This window comes from Cricetulus griseus, chromosome 2 (genome assembly GCF_003668045.3).
Source record: "Cricetulus griseus strain 17A/GY chromosome 2, alternate assembly CriGri-PICRH-1.0, whole genome shotgun sequence".
NCBI lineage: Eukaryota > Metazoa > Chordata > Mammalia > Rodentia > Cricetidae > Cricetulus > Cricetulus griseus.
In genome coordinates, this window is record NC_048595.1 from 172069754 (window position 1) to 172093184 (window position 23431).

The 23431-nt window shown below is 46.6% G+C and overlaps 1 protein-coding gene across 2 annotated transcripts in view; it reads right to left on the reverse strand.

Moving 5' to 3' along the window:
* The window catches only part of Impa2 (inositol monophosphatase 2), a 31211-nt gene extending 14641 nt beyond the window's left edge, over positions 1-16570 (reverse strand). Inside the window, exons 1-2 of one of the 2 annotated variants that reach the window (XM_027402706.2) lie at positions 16268-16570; positions 3782-3915 (exon numbers count right to left, since the gene is read on the reverse strand). In XM_027402706.2, the coding sequence (XP_027258507.1) occupies positions 3782-3915; positions 16268-16366 (233 nt within the window). In that variant the 5' untranslated portion in view covers positions 16367-16570. The remainder of the gene's footprint in view (positions 1-3781; positions 3916-16267) is intronic. The other variant, XM_027402705.2, reaches the window with a different exon arrangement.
* Between the last annotated feature and the right edge of the window lie 6861 nt (positions 16571-23431).

Below are 23431 nucleotides of genomic sequence, written 5' to 3' on the forward strand. Positions count from 1 at the left end.
TCACTTCTCAACTGTTCTACAGAGCAGAGAGAGGACACCACCAAATTCATTCAAGTCAGTACTGACTAAATAATTAAATACAGCATTATCTAAATAATACCCAAACTGGATAAAGACTGAACAAACAAAACAAGACTACAAGATGCAAAAATTCACAATAAAGTACTTGCAAATGATTCAGAACCACATTAAGAAGATCCTACATCACAACCAAGCTGCTTTCTTCCTAAAGATACCAAGTTGGTTCAACACTGCAAGTCATGTAATACTCCATATAACCAGATTTCAGGATAGACGTGCAATTCATCCTACAGACAGACTTAAGGATGGAAACCATTTTGATAGATGCAAAAAAGGCATTTGACAAAGCTCACTTTTACCATGACTTCACCATAAGTCCTGAAGAACTAGGACTAGACAACACATACATACAAAAAAAAAAGTATATATGATAAAACAATAGGCAGTTACATTCAATACTGAAAACTGAGATTTTCTTCTAAAACCTGGAACAAGACAAAGAAGGAGCCACCACTTTGTCCATTCTTACTCAATGAAGTGTGCAGAGTCATAGGTTGAACAATAAGACAAGGGAAAGATATAAAGGTTAAAAACAGGATAGAAGAAATCAAGGTAAGTATTTGTAGATATGAGTCTACACAGAAATGATCCTATGGACTCCACCAGAAAGCTTCTGGATCCAATAAACTCTGTGGTGGTTTGAATGAGAATGGTCCCCAGAATTTCATATAATTGAATGCTTAGTCATCAGGAAGGGACACTACTTAGAAGGATTAGGAGGTGTGGCTTTGTTGGAAGAAGTGTGTAACTGGGGGTGGGCTTTGCAGTTCCAGAGGCTCAAAGGTCCTCAAGCTAGGCTCAGTGTCTCTTCTGTTGTCTATGGATCTATATGTAGAACTCTCAGCTACCTCTCCAACACTAACTATGCCTGCTTACATCCTGCCATGCTAATGGACTAGACCTCTGAAACTGTAAGCCAGCCCCAATTAAATGCTTTCTTTTATAGGAGCTGCTGTGGTCATGATGTCTCCTTTGCAGCTGGTTGTTTGATGAGGCACTTTTTCTTCTCAGCAAGTAAAGCAAGCTGTGTGATAAGTTCTTTTCCCGATGCTCTTGAATTACAAGTAGACTTTTAAAAAGTTAAAACTGGGGGCTGGGGGCTTAGCTCAGTGGTTGAAAACTTGTGTAGCATGCTCAGGCCGTGGTTCAACTTGATGCACCTCCCCAAAGAGAACACTGAAAAGCAGTAAAAGAATGTATGTATTTCAACAAAAACTTGTTCTTTAATTCATGCATTTATCCACAGGAAAAAAAGAGGTGATGCCTATCACATCCCAAACATACTCTGAGGAGACTACCATATGTATTTTTGTCACCCATAGCCACACAGATACAGGGCCAGAGTAGAACAATCAACACCCAGAACTTCAGGAACCACCATCCCAGTTTTAGAAGTTCAGCATCTTTATGAGATATCACTCTCGGAAGGAAACTGAGGCCTGGAGGCCTGGAATCCAAGGCCCTGGTCTTCAAGATCTGTCCTGCAGAAACCAGGAGCCAGGAAGGGAGGGCTGCTCTATAGTCCTTACTCTAGAGCCAGCCATGGTTCTTCTAGAGCTACATGCACAGTGCTCAGTAAATACTTTAGCTATCCTAAGGAAAAGATGAATGGCTTATAGTCAGTCCTCTACAGATGGCCCAAGAAGACCAAGAACTCTGGCCTTTGGAGGAAAGGGGCATCCTTGTGAAGGCCTGTGTCTCACTATGGACATTGTCCCCAGCAAGGCGTGTCTGTGTTACTGAATACTGGCAGTGGACAGAATCCTACACAGGTGATGTTTTACCCTGTGCTCTTAAGATACATCCCAGGGTGGACAGGGCGGCACTACTGTCATTTTGAGTTTCAGAAGTAGGACATACTTTTTTTTTTTTTTTTTTTTTTTTTTTTTTTTTTTTTTGGTTTTTCCGAGACAGGTTTCTCTGTGGCTTTGGAGCCTGTCCTGGAACTAGCTCTTGTAGACCAGGCTGGTCTCGAACTCACAGAGATCCACCTGCCTCTGCCTCCTGAGCGTTGGGACTAAAGGCGTGTGCCACCAACGCCCGGCCTGAAGTAGGACATACTTTTATAGTGCCCTCTGGAGTCAGAGGCAGGGGGTATTTCTGAGCATGTGTTGTTTAAAGTAGGACCTCCAACACAAATATATGCACACACACAAAGTTTTAAAGAACTCAAAGAAAATTTAAGTTTGAACAGATGTCTTCTGGGAGTAGATAAAGTTTCCCTAAAGCTATAAGTTTACTAAATGAAAAACCCAGCACCTGGGTGGGCTACCTCCTTACAAAGGTGTTGGCCAGGGAGGTCCCTGAAGCCCCCAAACAATATAGGCTACTGTATTGCTGCTGGTTGTCAACTAGAACTAGATGGCAAGTCCCTAAGGCTGAAGAAAACACATGGTTAGAAGAACTCAAGGGAAAACAAACTGGAACTAAGCTGGAAGCTGCCTCCCTTAACTAGTCTTCATAGTACTCGAAGGCCTCGGAGGGGAGAAATGACACCAATGATCTTATTCTAATACACACTGTGTGTGTATTAGCTACCTGCCAGACAAAATGTGCCCACTTTCCGATTGGGCTTGTGGCCCATTCCATGGGACAGAAGGGAATCCTGTATACAGTATCAGGGAAAGTCTGTGGCTGGTGACATCACAGATCCTAGTAGAGAAGTTACTATTGTTTTGCTAAATGGACATGATATGCTTGTCAAAGTGCCTTTTCAAATTTCCCTTTAAGTCCACAGATCAGTGCTGCTTGCTGTTAACTCTGAGCAGAGAAACTCTTTCTATAGTGGAGACAGTTACTGCAGAGACTTACAACTGGTCTAAGTGCTGAGAATACATGGCTGTTGAATACTTAGCCCTAAATGAGGTTCATCACCCCCTCCAAGGCTTGGGGAACACAGAGGAAGGGGTGGAGTGTTGTGCCATGTCATCATCTAGGTATGACCTGGCTGTAAACCTCTTGAACTCTTAGTAGCTATAATCACCTGCACATGATTGGGTATTTTCTTCAATGATGTAGAGATGCCCAGGCTTTGGCAAACAGCCCCCCACTCTGTAATAACTCTTGTAAAACTCATTGGTTCAGAGAGAGGGAAGGGGGGATGGATAGACAGACAGACATGGAATGAGAAGGACCAGGACACTAGCTGGAAACAGAAGCACCAGAAGTTGGAAGGGAACAAGAGAGGGTAATGAGGAGTAAATATGATCAAAATATATTACATACATGTATGAAAATGTTATAATGAAACCCATTGTTATATACATCTGAATGAAAAACTAAAACAAACAAACAAACAAACAAACAAAAAACAAAACCCAAAAAGTTGTCATGTCTGGGAAAGGAACTATATTTTAAAGTCAATGGATAAGTACAATGTAAAGTAAATGACTAGTTCTTATCATGAAAATAAAAATCTCATATTTACTGACTGCACATGTTAAGTATTCCTGGAAAAGAAACCTATAGAATAGTCTAATAAAATGATTTTTAATACATGTTTTAAAAAGTGGAGGTTCTTTCATATTCCTAAGGAGACATATGGACTGGATGGTTGACAGGATAACAGAAAAGAGAACAGAAGCAATCAGTTTTCTTGCCTAAAAATTGAGGGACCAGGGCTTGGACTTGGCAACTTGGAGTTTCCCATCTGCCCCTCAGCGATAGGTAGCAGTGCCTCTCAGCTGAAGAGGCCACTCACCTGTGTGAAGGAAACCGCTTTCGCAACTCAGAAATGATTAAGTCTTCTACACGGTGATCTGTCTCTGTCACAAGATCTGCAGCGGAAGTTTTTGTCGAGACACGCTTTTCTTCAGTGAGGGCTTTTCTGATGATCTGAAAAAAAAGCATGTGAGGCAGTGAGAACTGTGGGCCTCCTCAGCCCCCAATTCTTCAGGAACTGGCTGGCTTTGGGCAGGGCCTGCGGTCACACCCCTCCTCCTTTACTGACTCATCATATGCCCGGCTTTCAGGGCTTCTAGGAATGGTAACTACTAGCCCTTACTCCGTTCCTGAAACAGATTCCCTACCTGAGATTCTACATTCAAATTCCATTTGAAACTCTACTTTTGAGACAAGTTTTCTCTGGAAGAAAAGGCTTTGAAAAAGGCTGGAGCATCATCCATGGGAACTCCCCAAAATAAAATAGCATGTCACAGGTTTGCCTCCTAGAATTCTGTGGTTTCAAATTTGCAACATTTGTGTGTAAAAACTTTCCTCTGATTCACTTTTGTGAGCCATACAAACACGTGGTATGCCTGTGAATGCAGACTACAAGGTCCCCATGTGTGCAGAATTGTATCATAGGAACCAAGGCTGGCTCTTGTGGCTGTATGCAGAACAGCACCAGTCGCCTATAGGGGCACATCAAAGAAACTGGAGGCTCTAAGGGACCACAAAAGCAGGCTCTACAGCTAGGCAAGATGCCAGCAACATCTGTTTTGAACCCACTATCTATAAGGGTAAGGCCTAGTTTGACACCATTTCTGCTGGCCTGGGGTCATCCCAGGAACCTCTAGAGACCCAAACAGGAAATCAGAGCAGTCAATCCATTGCTGTGTGCTTCAGGAGGATCAATTCCAGCTTGTAACAGAAAATGCCACCTCCAGGTCTATCAGGACTGTTTGCCCCAAGTCTGTCTAAATCTGGATACAAGTGGTGACATCAGGAAACCTAAATAGACCTGCCCTATTCCCTCCAGAAACAGTTACCTCCCCAAACCATGTGTTTCTCTCAAAAGTGCCACCAAGGACTGGCAAGTTGGCTCAAGGTGTAAAGAGCTTGCCATGCAAGCCTGATGACTTAAGTTCAATCTCCAGGATCTTCGTAAAGGCGGAAAGAGAAAAGTGAGACACAAAGTTTCCCTTTGGTCTCCACATGTGCATCATGGAACATACATATGGTCCCCCATACACAAATACATAAGAAATTAATAAAAAAGTACTACCCAGACTGGCTACTCAGACTTGATACCCTTTGCCCATCTGCGACACTTAGCCTGTAGCATCTGACATTCACTACCTGGCCCGCAATATGTACTAATGATGCCAAGGTGGAGAGATCTTCAGTGGAGAAGAGAGTACCAAACAGAATCTTTTAAACTGCATTTCACGCGTTTTGTGTGAGTCTGTCTGGTCATCTGTGTGGGTGCACATGAGCCACAGTGTGCATGGGGAGGTCAGAGGAAAATTTGCACGAGTTGGCGTGTCCCAGATATCAAACTCAGGTCCTCAGATTTGGTGGCAGGTAAGACTCATCTATCTGGCCTACAAATGGAATCTTAAAGAACAAACAAGAAACATGACATCCAGTGTCCTCAGTGTCATGTTCCCATAATGGACCCATCTCATAATGAGCCTATCAAGGTGACCCTATTTTTTAATCTGGGCTGCAAAAATAACAGACATGTGTGATAGAAGATTTGAAATGTGATGGGTAATACGAAAATCCAAGAGGCCACCTACAGTCCATCAACGTCAGCTCGCCACTGTTCACATCCTGCCAGCATCCATCCTGCACTGCAGGGCTTCCTGTTTAGAATTTGCAATCTCCTGCCTATTACCACCATGCTAATTCTCTTACAACACCAATTTGCACACAGCATCTCTCACCAAACCAACCTCCACAGGTACTCATAAATTGAATACTCTTCAATGTCTAACTCACACAGAACCTGACATCCTCCAGGAATCCTAAATTCTGGGCCAGTCCAGACAGGCCACTTGGCACTGTGTGTATATCTTAAACAGGGAGGGAGATTCAGTGTGTGGGCGCAGCAAACATATCTGGGTAAAGTGTATGTTGTGGTGGGGAAGGCAGGAAAATGAAGAGGGGAAAGAGACCCATCTTAAGAGTCTAACTCAGCCGGGCTGTGGTGGGTACACACCTTTAATCCCAGCACTCGGGAGGCAGGGGCAGGCAGATCTCTGTGAGAGACCAGTCTGGTCTACAATGTGAGTTCCGGGACAGCCAAGGATACACAGAGAAACCCAGTCTCAAAAAAAGAGTCTAACAGGACCACCCACCAGAACTTCTGGGATCTGCTGGAAGACTGGTTGCTAGGTCAGGGTTGGGGTCTGAGGTCAACATTTCCAGCAAGATCCATTGTGGTAAGGAGCCAGGGCAGTTTGCATACCTTGGAGCAAAGAAGGTCAGCAGGAGGCTGGGACAGTCTCATTAAGAGGAAGTAGCCATGAAATCAGTCTTTAGCCCAATTACACATCCATGTGGCCTCCAAGTAGAAGCTGGACTGAGAATTTAAGACAAAGATCTGAAAACTCCCCAATGGCTTCCTACAGCTGCCAGAAGTACCCCCAAATGCTACATGGCCAGACCCTTGCCAGCCTGTCACCTCACCTTCCACAGGCTACCATACTAAGTTGCTGTCCTCTATCTGTCTCCAACGTCCCAGCTGATCGTAGCAGAATGTTCCCTATCCAGGGCCTTTACAGTCTGGTCCTCTGGCTGCCCCTCCTCCCCACCTGTGGCTGTCTTGTAGGTGTAGCTGGCTGCTGACAGCAGTCATTCCCTGCTGACATTCCCTGACATTCTGCCGCCCCCCCCCCCCATTAAGTGCAGATGGCCCTCACTTCCCTGCATGGTCAAGGCCCTGAGGGAGGAATGAGGACTTGGCCTTAGGCATCTTCCTTTTAGGAATAGAGCACCCATGTTTCATCAGGAAGGCCCAGAGCTGTCTTCAAAGATTACCTTGACTTCCCTCTTGTGCTTCTGGGCTTGGTAAGCTCTGCTTAGAGGATGTGGATATGGCTACAGAGCCATAGCCTCAAAAGACACTGTACTTTCTTTCAGTGTGTTTCCTCCTTTCAAGTTTGTGATCTTCACTAATGACAGCCAGGAAAGTCACAAGAAGAGGCCCTGGGCACAGGAGAAAGAACCTGGACTCCTGGGGGTTCCACAAGCAGAGCCCCTCTCTGGGCCATATACTAACTGCACTTCATAAAGGCCACCGAGGGCCCTGTCTCTCATGTCCCTCCTCCTCTTTCCCATGCTATTGTTCTAAGAGTGGCATCCTTCTATGAGGCTTTCCATTCCAGACCTTCCCATTTGTGGTAGTTTGAATAAGAATGGCCCCAATAGGCTCATAGGCTTGAATTCTTGGTCACCAAGGAGTAGAACTGTTTGAAAGGATTATAAGGATTAGGAGGTGTGGCCTTGTTGGAGTAGGTGGGTTTTGCAAACCCCTGCCAGTTCTAGTGTTTTTCTCTCCCTCTCCTCTCCCCATCTACCACCCCCCACCCCCCCCCCCGCCTGTGGATCAGGATGTAGCTCTCACTCAGCTCCTGCTCCAGTGTCATGCATGCTGCCATGCAGAATGCCATGATAATGAACTAAGCCTCTGAACCCGTGAGCAAGCTGCCAATTAAATGCTTTCTCTTTAAGAGTTGGCTTGGTCGTGGTGTCTGTCTCAGCAAGGGTTTCTATTGCTGCGGACAGACCATGACCACAGCAACTCTATTTTGTTGGTTTTTCAAGACAGCGTTTTTCTATGTTAACAGCTCTAGCTGTTTTTCAACTAGCTTTGTAAACCAGGCTGGCCTCAAACTCACCGAGATCCACCTGCCTCTGCCTCCCAAGTGCTGGGGTTAGAGGCGTGCACCATCACTGCCCTGCATGACCACAGCAACTCTTATAATTAAAAAAAAAAAAAAAAAAACATTTAATTGGGGTGGCTTACATTTTCAGAGGTTTGGTCCATTATCATCATGGTGGGGAGAATGGCAGTGTGCAGGCAGAAAAGGTGCTGGAGAAGGAGTTACTACAAGTTGGTGTACAGGCAACAGAAAATAGACTATCACACTGGGTGGTACCGTGAGCACATATGAGGCCTCAAAGCCTGCCTCCACAGTGACACACTTCCTCCAACAAGACCACACCTACTGCACAAGGCCATACCTCTTAATAGTGCCTTCGGGATGGTGATGGCCAATTACATTCCAACTACCACAGTGTCTCTTCACAGTAATAGAACAGTGACACCATTCTTCCCTCTGACTCAGCCAGAAAGTCACCTCCTCCACAAGAGGCCTCCCACAGAGACCAGCATTTGTTCCATAGGACTGCAACACAATGCAACCTGCAGGCTCCCCAGGGCACTTAGTGCCTGGTGAGACCCCTTTATTCTGTGTCCACCTCCCACAAGCAAATGTGAGCCTCTGCATGTCTCCACACCTGAAGGGCCCCTAGGAACACTTGCTGATGGAGCAGATAAAAATGCCTTGCTGTTGTACACTGAGCTGCCCACTAACCACAGTGGAAGGCTTTAGGAAGTGCTCTTGTGACACCATGTCTAACTATAGGGACACTTACAAGCTTGGCTTTCTAGTTCCAAAAGACCTACAGCTGAGTATGGGCTCAGGGGCTCTGTGGGCAACTTGGGGCTAGTCACTAAGACACAAAAGCCTCCATTCACACCTCACTCACTACAGATTCTACAACAGGGGAGGAGTATGGACTGGGGGTGATATGTTGTACTGTGTTCTTTTAAAAGAACAAACTGTTCACTTCTTGCTTTTGTGGCTGCCATAGGGATAGAATGCACCTGTGTCCTCCAGTAGTGGGACAGGTGTGTTCCCCTTACCCACGCAGCACATGGCCTCTCTCAGGTCCTGGTCTCATATTAAGCCTTGTATATGGCTTCTCCTGGCCCCACCCTTGTTTTTGGAGATAGAGTCTTGCTATGCAGGCCATAAACTGCCTAAACTTCTGGAGTGTGGGGATTACACAAATGCAGCGAAGTAACTAGCCTCTTGTATCTTGTGTGGCAGGCCCTTTATACCCAGCTGGAACTACATTTGGCCTTAGGGCTACCTTGGGACCATTCCATCCATGCCAGATTCAGTTCCTCTATGGTTATCCTCCTGTATGTCTCCTCCCATCTGTCTCTCTAGACACACCATTCTTTTTAGTTACAACGACATCCCTACCTACCGCCAAACCCCAGTCTACTCTCCCAATCTTACCTCAGCACATCTAGGTGTTGGCTGAATCCCCTTCTCCTGGGGGCAGAGGCACTGACTGTCCCTTCCCTGGACTGTGTGCTTCTCAAGGCAGCCGCCTTTCCCTTGAGCAGCTTCAGGACAAGGTCGCCCTCCGTAGGCGGCATGTCCTGGATGGTGCCTGCCCAGGGGAAGCTCCACAATGCACTTACCTCATCCATCTTCTTGCTCATACCCATCTCTTATGGCTGATGAAGTAGGGAGGATAAGCTACTTTAAACGACCAGAGCCACAGCATCCTTGTCTACAGCAACAAGGGTATCTGAGACATGGAGTTGTTTTCAGAGTACAGGCCAGGTGCCCATGGTGACTGACACACTACCAGACTCCCACCACTCTGGCATGGACCTGACAAAACTTAATGGCTTATGACCAGGCCAGAAACCCGTTTCACACATACCACGTGCAAATGTCAAACAGGGGCCTAAAACCTGAGGTTAAGAAAAGTTTCATTACTGGGGCTGTCTCTGTATGTAAACAAACCCCACATCCCCCCAAAAGGAAGTAAGCAAAAAAAAAAAAATTTAACCCCTAAATCTTTCCATACAGAGGGAAGGTGATAGAATGTTTTCAATCAAGTGATAAGATTTAAAAGCTGCAGTCCTGCTCTGTAGCCATGGCTAAGTTGCAGCAGGAGATGGCAGGATATACTGAGTACCAGCTAGAGCTTTCCCATGACTCCTTCCCTTTAATCTTAGAGATTTTAATCATTCTTCCAGCAACAAGTTAATGTGTACTGTTATTTTTTTAAGCCCCTTTCTATGGCTCTTTCCCCTTCATTCTTAAGAGATTTTATAATCATTCTATCAGCAACAAGTTAGTGTATGATTAAAAAATTGTTTTTACAGTTACTATCTACAGCATGAGCTTCAGAGCCTCCTGGCACGACTTTCTCCCCTCTCAGAAGAGCCCTCAGTTAACATTTAATATATAAATTGTGGACCTAAGTTCACTGAAGCCTGAATTCAAACTCAAAAAAGAAAGGTATGCATCTCCTTTAGTATCAGACAACCTAAGTCAAGTGCCTATTCTAGCCAAGTGTGTGTTGCTCTTTCTCCTGGCCAGAGGGCTGACCCTCCAGGTCTCACCTCAGGCTTAGACCAAGGCACTCACAGCTCCTGCAGTCTATACTCCATTTCAACCCTGCCATCTTTGTGTCTTCCCCTCTACCCTCCTGAGCCAAACCATCACCTAGTCTTCTTGAAGACACAAATTAACTGTGACATCTTTCATGAAGCTGTCCCCACCTCTCGGGTCCTTTTATGACCTCCTTTGGCATGCTTCCATGACTAGTCTCCATCCACTGTGAAGAAACATGGGGCAGCACTCACCAGAGGCTAGGAGCAAGCAGAGACAGCAACATAGGGATTCTGCAACTGGTTCAGCCTGGGGAAACCAAAGCTTCCCCTCAACTCTAAGAGAAGGCAACAGCAGACCAGGCCCAGGCCAGCCTAAGGGTCAGGCAAGCTGAGGTTGGGAGTGAGGGCTGGCCAGGACCCCCTCTGTTCTGCACTCTTTGTTCCCAGTGCCCTGGTGTTTTACTCCCGGGGTGAGCATGGGAGGGGAACGCCTGGAACTGATTACCAACTTTTCACTCATCTGGTTACACGATTTCAGGCGCGCCCTCCCCCAGTCCCAAGGACTTATCACCACTAAGCAGAGCTTCCTCTGGGTTAGCAAAGGACCACCAAAGGGCCTCACAGATCTGGGCTGGCTCTCTGCCACTTTTTCCTCAGGAGAGCCCAAAGAGGAATTACACCAGACTACCTACTTGTCAAGAACTATAGGTGCAGGTACACACCTTTAGTCCCAGCACTCGGGAGGCAGAGGCAGGCAGATCTCTGTGAGTTCAAGACCAACCTGATCTACAAGAGCTAGTTCCAGGACAGCCTCCAAAGCCACAGAGAAACCCTGTCTCACCCAGCACCACCACCAAAAAAAGGTGCAGGTATAAGTCTTCTCTCTGTAGGAAAGGACCTCCATCTCCATTTTTCTCAGGCAGCTTTTGTCAGCAAAATAAGTGGGAAATACAAAGTTCCTGCCTGAGCCCATGGGAGGGAGGGGTAAAAGTTAAATGTGGAGGCTGGGGTGAAGGCTCAGTCAGTGAAGCGTTTGTCATACACAGATGAGAACTTGAGTTTGGGATTCTCAGTGCCAATGTAAAAAGCCAAGCCTGATGCCACACACCTGTGACATGAGAGTCAGAGAGACGGAGACAGGGAGGATGCCTGAGGCTTCCTGGCCAGTCAGTCTAGCTTAGATCCTGTGAGAAACTCTCTCTCAAAAAATATAGGGCTGGGGATGCAGAGATGGCTCAGGAGTTTACAGCACTAACTGTTGCCCTTGTGTAGGACTCAGGTTCAGTTCCTAGCATCTACATGACAGTTAACTGCTGGGACTCCAGGTCCAGTGGTTCCAACGCCCTCTTCTGGCCTTCTTGATCACTGCACTCACGTGGTACACAGACATCAACATACAGGCAAGACCACTCCACACACAAAAAAGAAAAACAAAAATCTTCAAAACCTACAGTGGGAAGCAACTGAGAAAACATCCAGCATCAACCTTTTTCTTCATATGCATACACACACAATGTTTATTTTTTCATTTAAAGAAAAATCTGAATAAAAGAAAAATATGGATAGCAGAAATGAAACAAGGAAAGCAAGGAGGAAGATGAGGAGAAATAACAGTCAGACAGACACTGATAGCTGTGTTTGGTGGCATACACCTCAAAGCTCAGCACTCGGGAGGCCAGAGGAGGAGGAAGCAAGGTAAAGATCAGCCTGGGCTACATAGGAAGACCTTGCCACAAAACAAAACAAAACAAAACAAAACAAAACAAAACAAAACAAAACCAGGGGTTAGAGAGATGGCTCAGCAGTTAAGAGCACCGACTGCTCTTCCAGAGGATCTGGTTTCAATTCCCAGCACCCACATGGCAGCTCACAACTGTCTGTAACTCCAAGATATGACACCTGCACACCAATGCACGTACAATAAATTTAAATAAATCATTAAACCTAAGGAAAAAACAAAAACACATCCCTTTCATCAGCACAGCTCCTGAGTACATGTGAGCTGTTGCTTCACAGAGTCTCTGCCCTTATGGAAGGCTTGGGGCTCTGTGGTGGAATACTTGATGGAAACCCTGGGTGTCGACCCCAGCACTAGGGCAGCAGGCAGGGAGAGGACTAAATGCTGGCAAGAGTTTCAGGGCTTTCTCGCCTGGGAAAATAGGGGTGGGGGCAGGTGAGGCAGGGACTGAAGCAAACAAGAAGACTGTGGAAACGTAAAATCACCACTCTCTCTCCCTTCACTTCTTTCCGTGGCAGATGTCTCAGCCCAGACAGGACAAAGGAGCAACCAGAAGGAAGACTTCATACAGGGGCATTTGGGACTCTCCCAAAGAAGACACACAGGAGCCCAGCCAGGGGGTGATGGCATTCCTGTGGGCAGCCAGCTCTCCAACCTCCCCACATTTACATCTCCTACCTCTCCCACAATCCGGATCCAGTTAGTCTCTGCTGAGAAACCCACAGGCTGCCCATGTGACACAAGCTCTGAACACCCACCCCACCCCTGCTCCACCTGCAGCTCACTGTCTCAGGGCATTGCAAATCTGTCATGCAACCTGATTTTCAGGCCCAAATCCTTAGCACTTCTTCCCCTCACGACCTACATCTGACCCAAACTTTCACCTCAGTCTTCAAAACTCAATCATTTTTCATCACTTCTTTCCACAGCGCAGTCATATTCATGTGTGATCCATGAAGCAGCCAGGTGAGCTCTGGGTGTTGAGGCTCACACAGGACTCTACACATTACCCTACACCACACAGAACTACACACAATAACTCACACCACACAGAACTCTACACAATACCTCACATCTCATAAAACTCTACACAATTTCCACCAAATAGGACTGTACACAATACCTCACACCACAGAACTCTACACAGTTCACACCACACAGGACTCCACACAATACCTCACATCCCATACAGAACAAAGGTGACGTTCTCGAGTTGGTCAACACATGTCAGGTGACTGAACTTCAGTGTTTTAGTGCCACAGTTTTAAAACAAATAGTATCAAAGAAGTAAAACATGTAAAAGACTTTTTCCCCCCAAGATAGGGCTTCTCTGTGCAGCCCTGGCTGTTCTGAAACTTACTCTGTAGACCAGGCTGGCCTCTTAACTCAGATCCACCTGCCTCTGCCTCCTGAGTGCTGGGATTAAAGGAATGTGCCACCATGCCCGGTGTAAAAGACATTTTAAAACAATAATAAAATACCATCTTAAGTCCCCAGATCACCTTTTGCAAGTGGACAGAAGTCCAACATTTTGACTGGATTGGACCCCCCCCCTTTTTTTTTTTGTTTTTTCGAGACAGGTTTTCTTTGTGGCTTTGGAGGCTGTCCTGGAACTAGCTCTTGTAGACCAGGCTGGTCTCGAACTCAGAGATCTGCCTGCCTCTGCCTCCCGAGTGCGGAGACTAAAAGTGTGCGCCACCACCACCCAGCTGGACCTGTCCCTTTCACCCACTCCTATTGATAATAAATTCAATTTTGCAATAGGAAAAGCTGTTTACCTTTCTATCCCCTCACAGAAAACACTACAATGAGCTGGCATTATAATGCACTATAATACCCAGTACTTGGGAGGCAGAGCTAAGGGGATCAGGAGACTAACCTGGGCTAAATATGGAGACCCTATCAGGAGGGAAGGAAGGAAAGAACAGAAGGAAAGAGAGAGAAAATACTATAAGGGCTGGGGGTATAGCTCAGTGGCAGAGCATATGCTACCTGGCTGGGGTCCCCTGAAAAACACACATACATGTACCCACCCACTCAGGTGAGCAAGTGTGTTCATGTTTATACATACATACACATACATACACACACACACACACACACACACACACACACACACACACACACACACACACACAGAGGCCTTTTTAGCATGTGAGTGGCTGGGACTTTTGCAAGGCAGGAATGACTCCAGTAGGCTAAGGACAAATGGGCAGAACACAAAGGAGTTAAGGGGTAGCGTAGGGAGCCAGCAAGGCAAGGGGGCACCATTGAGCAGGAAGCTCTCTAAGGATGGAGTAAAGGGAACCTGGGAGCAGATAGTGTAATCTGGGGACACTCGGCATCTATCTTGGGAGCTCCCTCGCTTTGCGGCCCTGACCTTTTAGCACACAGCATCCAGACCCTCAGCTGGAAACTGAGAGTAGCCCACAATAAACTAGCAGAGCATCGACATAGGTGGAGCCTGTGGCTAAGGGGGATTCAAAGATGCCAGGTACCATCTTTCCTCCCTCACTGGGCTGCCTTGCTTGGGGTGTTTTCTCCGGTCAGTACCTGATTACTATAATCATTTAGAGAATCTTTCCCTCTTTTCTCAGATTAGTTACCACGACCCAACCTGGCATGCCTTCTGTTTCACTCAGCCTCTCCCTCACTCAATGGCAGGCAGGCAGCGGTATAATTCCCAAGCTGGAGCCCAGAGTCCTGAGCTCCCTGACCAGATCCTACTGTCAAAATTTTATTTCATTGCCTCTTTTTAAAGCTTTTTTGTTATTGAGAAATTCCAAAAACACCAATCTCTTTACGTTAAAACTTACAAAACCCAGCAGGGCGGTGGTGGTGCACAATTTTAGTCCCAGGACTTAGGAGGCAGAGGCAGGCGGATCTCTGTGAGTTCAAGACCAGCCTGGTCTATAAGAGCTAGTTCCAGGACAGCCTCCAAAGCCACAGAGAAACCCTGTCTTGAAAAACCAAAAACACTTACAAAACCCTTAAGAACCATGCCTGTGGTGCTGCAGACTTCAGAAGAGCACCATCAATTACTAAAAAACCACTTAAGCCTCTATTTCTTTAAAGACTTAAGTCTGAAACTCCACAGAACCTATGACTCCACTCACCAGCTTTTACATAGCAGTGCCTAAGTCCTAAAGTTTCTCAGAGTCACCAGGAAAAAAAAAGGTTATACAGTGGAATCTTAAAGTTCCCACATACACACTGACATCCCTGTTTCTGCAAAGATGATCTTGTTGGAACAAAATCGAGGAGAGGGGAGGGAGGGCTGTCAGTTCCTACTCACAGAGGGGGCTATTTTCTAGGAAAAGGGTTTGCTCTGAGCTACAAGCTTTATCAGTCGTCTGGGAAGGGCTGGACTCTTTTTTTACTGCATAATGCACAGGGCAGTTTCAAAGTATTTGTTCTTCTGGTTGTTGCTCTGTTGGGATGGCTTTGTGCATGCACTATACCATTGGGCTCCATCCCCAGCACCACTGCAACACTTTTTAATACACACATCCCCTTTAGAGTATATACCTGAAAATATTTTTTGGGGGGGTATAAGCCTTTCTGTGCAAAGCACTATTGTAAATCCTGCCTGACCTCCAAGACAGCACTGCACAACCACGTTTTAAGAAGCAAAGTATGGAACAAGGCCTGCTCTGATGTCCTGGGGAGTCACTGCATATTCATTCCATCAGTATTGTAAGTTCGGCGCCGCTGAAGAGACTGAGGAACAGTTAGGGAGCGAACACAAAAATGAAAAAGAAAAACAGAGGCGCCACAGTTAGTTTTCAAACTTAGTCTGGTTTTCTTCAGCTTTGCGCTGGTTTCCATCCTTCCGGCAGTCTAACGAGTTCCTCCTGAACTCGGGTCTGTGCCAGTCACTCCCTGGAGGCGCTCTCAGGCTGTAAGTCTAGGCTGTCTGGACTCAGGATGCCCGGAGAAGGACAATCAGCTGCAATTCAGCCAGAGCTCCACGCGCCTGGCGTTGCAACTGGGGACACCGACAACCTGGCTGCAGGATTGGTCCTTAAAAAGAAACAACCGCGGTATTCTAGCCCGGGAGGGACACGTTTGCTTTCCAGGTGACTCAAATGCCAAGGTCAAGTACCCAGCAGTTGGTCATTCCATCGCCAAGTGAGGGGTGCGTCCCGAAGGCTGCGACCTTCTTCTCCCCATGGTGGTGTCCCCATGCTCGACCCCTCCCGAGGCAGGGGGTGAAGGGCCAGAGAAAGGTGCGCCCCAGAAACAACACAGGCCCTGTCCTTGCAACTTGCCCCGCTCCCACCCACGCGCCCAAAGTACGCCCACGCTGTCCATTTCGGGCGTGCCTTGGGGCTGGACGCGGCGACCCCGCTCACCTGTCCCGCCCGCAGCGCCAACTGCACCGCCACTTCGAAGCACTCGTCCCAGGGGCCCACACCCCACACCGCCTCCTCCTCCTCGCTGCTCGGCTTCATCGCGGCTCCGCCGGGCCCCGCCACCTTCAGATCAGTTCCGCGTGCTGCGGCTGGACCCAGGATCCCACTCGTTGCCGCCGCCAACACCGGAGGCTCCGCACGCTCTTCTCGCCTTCCCGCCAAGCCGTGCCTCCGCCCGCGCGCCGTGCAGCAGGAAGGCCGGCAAGGAGTTGCAGCCAAACTAGGAGCGCCTCGTGCCCCCCTCGCCCCGCCCCAATAGCCCCTCCCATCGCCCCGCCCTAACCACACCTCCCAATACAAGGCCTTACCCCGCCTCTTCATCCAAGGCCCCTCCTCTCACCATTAGCCCCGCCTACCCACAACAGCCCCCGCCCCTTGTTCTTTGTCCCACCCCTCACTGTTCGCCCCGCCCCCACCTCGTTCCCCACCGCCTAGCCACACACCAAGCCAGCAGGCCCACTTTTCAGCCTGTTCAGGCCGGCCAGCTGCGGGGAGTGCAAGGTGGGCACTTCCAGCTCGTGGTGGCTGGTGATGGGCGGCCTCTGTAAATCCGCCTCCGGAACTCATGTGTTCCCCAGGTGTGAAGTGGGAGGGAGATGCAAGCTAGATAGTCCCTGAGGTTCGTAAAGCTGTTTAAACTCAAAACTTATTTGGAGCCCTAGCTGTGACTGTGATTAGAATTTCTATAGCCAGGAGTGACCTTTTTAACCTTGAGCTCTGAAAGCTAGGGCACTCCTGTTATGAAAATGCAAATAATAGGAAGGCATTTCCTGAGTGTCCAAGAGTTTAACTGCCCAAATAAAACTATGGAGTGCCTCTTCTTGGAGTCTGGGAGAATGGGAGTTCGTGTAAAAACATTGAGGAGATTAATAGACCATCTATCTACCTTATAATTGCTATGTAATAAGTCTAAGTACTTGCCTTGAACGCTTGAAGCCCTAAATCCAATCTCTGGCATTACAAAAATTAAGTAAATTAATAAATTTGTTACTCACTGAATACTGAAATCATCTTTTATAATGGATAACACACCCCTTCAGTGTGTCAATGGCAAGTTTCAGTGGACATGTAAGATGCTCTTCACCCAGCCTGCGTCCTGTCCATATGATACCATACTCAGTGGCTGGAAGTAAGTCATGCTAACCAGCAGCCACAGTGTGCTCTGACTTAAAAAAAAAAAACAAAACAACTCTTTCTCAACTTCCCCTTCCTTCAGTGTCCCCAGGTACCCCCTCCATGTGTGCCTTGATCACCAAGAGACCTCATGCAAAGTGCATGGGCAAGAGCCCAAAAGCCAGAGGATGGCAGTGTGTAAGGACTGTCCCTCTGTCCTTCCTGGAGCAGAGCAAAGGCTAAAGAAGGAAAATGCCAGGCAAAGGTTTCTTCTATGTACTTCTCCAGCAGGTTGCTTTGAAATTAGATATTATCCTGCAGGGCGAAATAAGTCCAAGAAATTGGCCTGGACATTAGATCTACTTCTTGGTTGGTCTCAGCTATTTATTTATTTGGCTTTTTGAGATGGGGTTTCTCTGTATAGCCCTGGCTGTTCTGCAATTCACCCTGTAGATCAGGCTGGCCTCGAACTCACAGAGATCTGTCTGCCTCTGCCTCCTGAGAGAAGAGATTAAAGGCATGCACCAGCACAGCACAGCTGGACTCATTAACACATCCCTCGAAGTGGACTCCTGATAATGTCTAACCATTTGTAATTTTATGTTTAAATAGCTCTTTGGGGGCCAGGCGTTGGTGGCCCACTCGGGAGGCAGAGGCAGGTGGATCTCTGTGAGTTCGAGGCCAGCCTGGTCTACAGAGCGAGTGCCAAGATAGGCTCCAAAGCTACACAGAGAAACCAAAAAAAAAGCTCTTTGGGGCTGAATTGTATGTTGATTGTCTCTGTAGCATGAGAAATAAAAGACCCAGACACTGATATTGGGGTTCAAGTTTTTAGCTGAAGATCAGAAAAGCAAAGCAGCTGGACACCAGCTCTTACCTTACCTCAGCTCAGACCAAAGGGGTGATCCTCAAGCTGCTCTCAACTTAACTGCTCCTCAGATTCACTCAGACTATTAAGCTCTCCTCAACATTGCTAGAGACAAATTCTCAGACTGAATGCCAGCTCTGAGACCCTACTCCTGCCTTATATACCTCCCCAGAGCTGGGATTAAAGGCATGTGATCCCAGGTGCTGGGATCATCTTTGTGTGAGTTGTTTCTCTTTAGGACTAGGTCAATTTCCCGTAGTCAGTGTGGCCTTGAACTAACAGAGATCAGTCTACTTCTTAATCCTGAGTCCTGGGATTAAAGGTGTGTGTTACACAGTCTAATCTCTATTGTTGGAGGCTGGTTTTGTTTTCCATGTTGAGATATTTATACTATGACTCATGACAGTAGAAAAATTACAGTTAAGAAGTAGCAATGCAATAATTTTATAGTTGGGGGTCACCACAACATGAGGAATTGGACTAAAGGGTTCATAGAATTTGGAAGATTGAGAACCACTGATCTAGGTGATTCTGGTTCCTTGTCTCAGCCCTCAAGTCCCTGGGTTACCTGTGTTAGCCCTGTGGAAAACTCAGGGCTCCGGGATCTCAGCCCAGGACCTCGGTCACCCCAATCACCAGGCAGATTCGAAAGCTTGATGCAAACAGCATGAGGCTTCATTGTTGTTTAACGAGCTAACCCCATGTTAGCTTGGGTCTTTCACCCACCCGCCATAGTGGATGGCTAGCAAAGACAGTTTAAACCGGCTGCATAGAAATCTTGTAGGGCAGCGTAAGGGGAGTGTCTAGGGGTATGCACAGGCTCAGGATTGGTGTGGCTCCAGGCTTGGAGGGCTTGCCCTGTGTTGATTGGCCAATTGGTTGTTATGGCCCATAGGCCACCCCAGGGTGGTTGCTATGCTCTGCATGTCATTGCTGTGCACCTGTCCATAAAGCACATCCAGAGGCATAAAGCATAGCGCCACCAGCTAACTTCTGATTGGTTCCTTGCCACTGACCTCTTAGTGATCAAGGCAAGGTCATGGCAAGCACGTGTTACTGTCATGGCTGTCGAAATGGGGATCTGGTCCCTTCACCTTCCATACTCCTTGGGTGAGATATTCCATTCCCATGCTGATATCCTGTTAAAGGAAGTTAGATGCTTGCTTCCATGGTATCATAGGCAGACTCCCAAGATCCAATATTTTCAGAAATGTTACCCTGCAGTTCATTCACCCTTCACCTCTTATAAGGGCAGGTTACTTGGACAGAACCTCAGCCTTCAGCCTCACTGGCTTCTTGTAGCTACCTCTCCTAATTCTGATTCACTAACTCTGGAGGCGAGGATGGGTTGTGGTCAGTCCATCTTCCTCTATTAATCTCAAAGATGGGTGGAGAAAGACCACTGTCCCAAATCATCACGGCCAAATTAATTAAAGCAAGCAATTAATTACACCAAGCTGTTTTAAAAATTTGTGTAGATAAACTGCCTTCCCCTAAGGCAGGGTTTGAGAGGTCAGCATTGGTTGTGAGGAAAACCAGGCTTTTATAGCTCAGGGGTTAGGGGTTTCCAAATTGGAGGGGGGGGAACAGTAAAATAGGCAGGGTTACAGGAGAAGAACATTATAACAAGTTAGCCTAATGACTTCCTGAAACAAAGATGTGGTTGAAAGGTGGGTATAATAACAGGTAGTCATAACAAGGTCATAACAACCATTTTGAAACTAAGGTAGGGTTGCAAGGTGGTTATTAGCTTTTTGAAACAAAGACAGGATTGCCACTCTTGGCACAGTCAGTACAGAACCATTTGTAGTTAAGGTTACAGGTGTGGTATATCCCAATCATTGAGAAACAAGCATTTAATCATAAACAGGAATGAGCTAGTTTCTCTTTACCGTAAGATGGCCTTTAAGCCCAAAATAGAGGGAGGCAGACTGTTTCTTCACCTCCATCTCAGATATATTTTAATTTCCTGTGGTGCTGGGAACCAAAGCCAGGGTCTTATGTGTGCAAGGCAAATGCTTTCCCACTGTATTTTTGTTTTTTAAAGAGCACTTTTACGTTTACAGCAAAATGAAGAGGAAGGCTCAGAGAATTTATACTTCCCCACACAGCCTCTTATCTTTGTCAAATTGTTTTATTTATCAGCATTATGCTGTAAGGCATGGTTTTGTTTTGAGTTCTTCCTCCAACCAATGCCTGCCACACCCCTGCAGGGTAGGTATGATGGTTAGTCTTGGTTGTCAACTTGACTACATCTGCAATCAACCAAAACCTAAGATCTGGGCATGCCTGTGAGGGACTTTCTTGATTGGATAATTTGAGGTGGGATGACCCACCCAAATTCTGGTGTCAGCCTACATAAAAAGACATGGAAGAAGGAAGCTTTTGTTTTTTGCCTGCTTGCCCTCACTCTTGCTGGTAAATTCATCTATCCTGCTGCTGAGGCATTTGTTTTGTTTTTGTTTTTGTTTTTTGAGACAGGGTTTCTCTGTGTAGCTTTGGAGATCCACCTGCCTCTGCCTCCTGAGTGCTGGGATTAAAGGCATGCACCACCAACATCCAACCATGCTGAAGCATTCTTTGGCTGGTATTAGAGTTTACTTTTTTGGGATTCTAACATATACTGAAGACCAGCTGAGACATTAACTCTGTGGACTTAACAACTGGTTTCTTGGACTTTCCTATTGGTAGACAGTCATTGTTGGATTAGCTGGACCACAGCTTGTAAACTGCTCTAATAAATCCCCCCCCCCTTTTTTTTTTTTTTTTTTTTTTTTGGTTTTTCGAGACAGGGTTTCTCTGTGTAGCTTTGGAGCCTATCCTGGCACTCGCTCTGGAGACCAGGCTGGCCTCGAACTCACAGAGATCTGCCTGCCTCTGCCTCCTGAGTGCTGGAATTAAAGGTGTGTGCCACCAACGTCCGGCTTAATAAATCCCCTTTTAATACAATATATATTGTAGCAATTAAAGTGACTCCATTTTTTACTAAAGCAACCAGCCATTCCAGAGGTCTGAGATTGGCCTGTGAACAACTTGAGTCAGAACATTCTAGGAATCCCAGGAATGCAAAAGACCCAGGGTGCTTGTCCACAGGAATTGCATCTGCAGAAGCTCACATCCCCAGCAATGAATTGTGACTTTTGCCTTTAATACCCACTTCCACCCACACTTGGCTCCAGACAGGGCCATAGTCCCAAATCTGACCAAGGACTGATTAAAATCTGAGTAGAGTCTGGGTGGTTTTTCAGTGTTCTCTAAAGCCACAACAATTACATATTAAATATGTGTGTACTATATTATACATATATCATATATTATAATGATATATATATATATATTTCATTGTGTGTGTGTGTGTGTGTGTGTGTGTGTGTGTGTTCATTTTATCAGTTCAGTTCATCCAGAGAACTCTAACTAGTATAGTGAGTGAAGCCTCAGATTTCTGTCCACAGGGAAAAGACTGGATCCAGATGAAAATGAACAGGGATGGAAATGTTAGGGTTTATGTGGTGGGGTACTTGGGCAATCTGAGCCAAGGAATGCCTCAGAGATTTATTGGGGGTGGGAGAAGCAAGAGGCTATCTCAGTAGGGACCAGAAAGGGAGAGAGAGAGAGAGAGAGAGAGAGAGAGAGAGAGAGAGAGAGAGAGAGAATGAGATTGATAGATCAAGAGAACTCTGTGATGGCAGGGATCTCTTAAAGGGTACACACACATGCAGAATTTGGTGACTGGTGATGATGTCACTGCTGGTGCTGAGTTGCTGAAGGCGGGCTCAGGGAGCAGCAGGATTCTAACAAATGTACTCACAAATTTTCTGGTGTGTCTGCATTTTAAAACTAGATTGCTCTCGAGCAATGCTTCTCTAAATTTTTTTACTGAAAGATTATGCCCCATTTGTATGCATGAAAGTTTTTTTTCTTTACCAAAAATAAATAAAATAATACTGTTATGTGACTCCATTCAGTTTGGGTATATTTTCCTACAGGTAAGAGGAGGAAATGAGCTGGGCAGTGGTGGTGCACACATTTAATCCCAGCACTCCGGAAGGCAGATGGATCTCTGTGAGTTCATGGCCAGCTTGGTCTACAAAGCAAGTTCCAGGACAGCCAGGGCTGTTACACAGAGAAACCCTGTCTTTGAAAACCAAAAGAAAAATTAAAAAAAAAAAGAAAGAAAAGAAAAGGAGGAGAAAATAATCTTCACTAGCCCTGGAAAGTGTGTATATTGGGTCCACACAAAAATGCTTCAAAGCAATTAGCATTTGGGAGGTAGATGTCGTGGACTGCACTACATCTGGTACAGACATCTGTGCCCTTAACTTTAAGTTGATTGGACATAGTAGCACCAAGGTGAGGGTGTGCATCTGTGATGGTTTGAATAAGAACAGCCCCCATAGGCTAGTGTATTTGAATGCTTAGTCACCAGGGAGTGGCACTGCTTGAGAAGGGTTAGGAGGGAGGGGGTGGGCTTTGTCATGTCAGTGAGAGGCAACAGAGTACAAGAAGAATGCAGAATCCTATGTTCAAAGGCAGTGGGCAGGAACCTCTCTTTCTGGGGGCATACAGCTCAGTGGTAGAGCAGGCATGTGTCAGGGCCTGCTCTCCTCCAAGTTCTGCAAGAGAGAGAGAGAGAGAGAGAGAGAGAGAGAGAGAGAGAGAGAGACTGTTAGCATTCAGGCACACCTTGGCTCTGCCCCTTGGGGGCGCAGGGTGAGCAGTACCCTGGTTCTCTACACAAGCTCAAAAGTTCCCTTAAGAGACAAGCTCCACCCACTCCCTCCCCCTTTCTGAAAAGTCAGTCAGATATTTTTCTGTCTTCTCCCCTGCCCCAATCACTCTCTTTCTCTCTCCCCTCTCTCCCTTCCCTTCATTACTCCCTTCCCTTTCCCCAATAAAAACTTCCCACACAAGCTCAGTCTGCATGGCGTGGGCGTGTTTGTCCCTTACCCACCAGGGAGTCCGTCAAGGTTTCCCTCTTTCGGTGTTATAACAGGAATTCTTACTGTGAACGTCTCATAGTGAAGGGCTTCTCTGAGCACAGTTGGTAGAAGCTAGCACACAGAGACTTCTTACAGACAGACCTGTATAGCAACCCTAGTTTGCTCTTTTGCTTTTGCACTGCT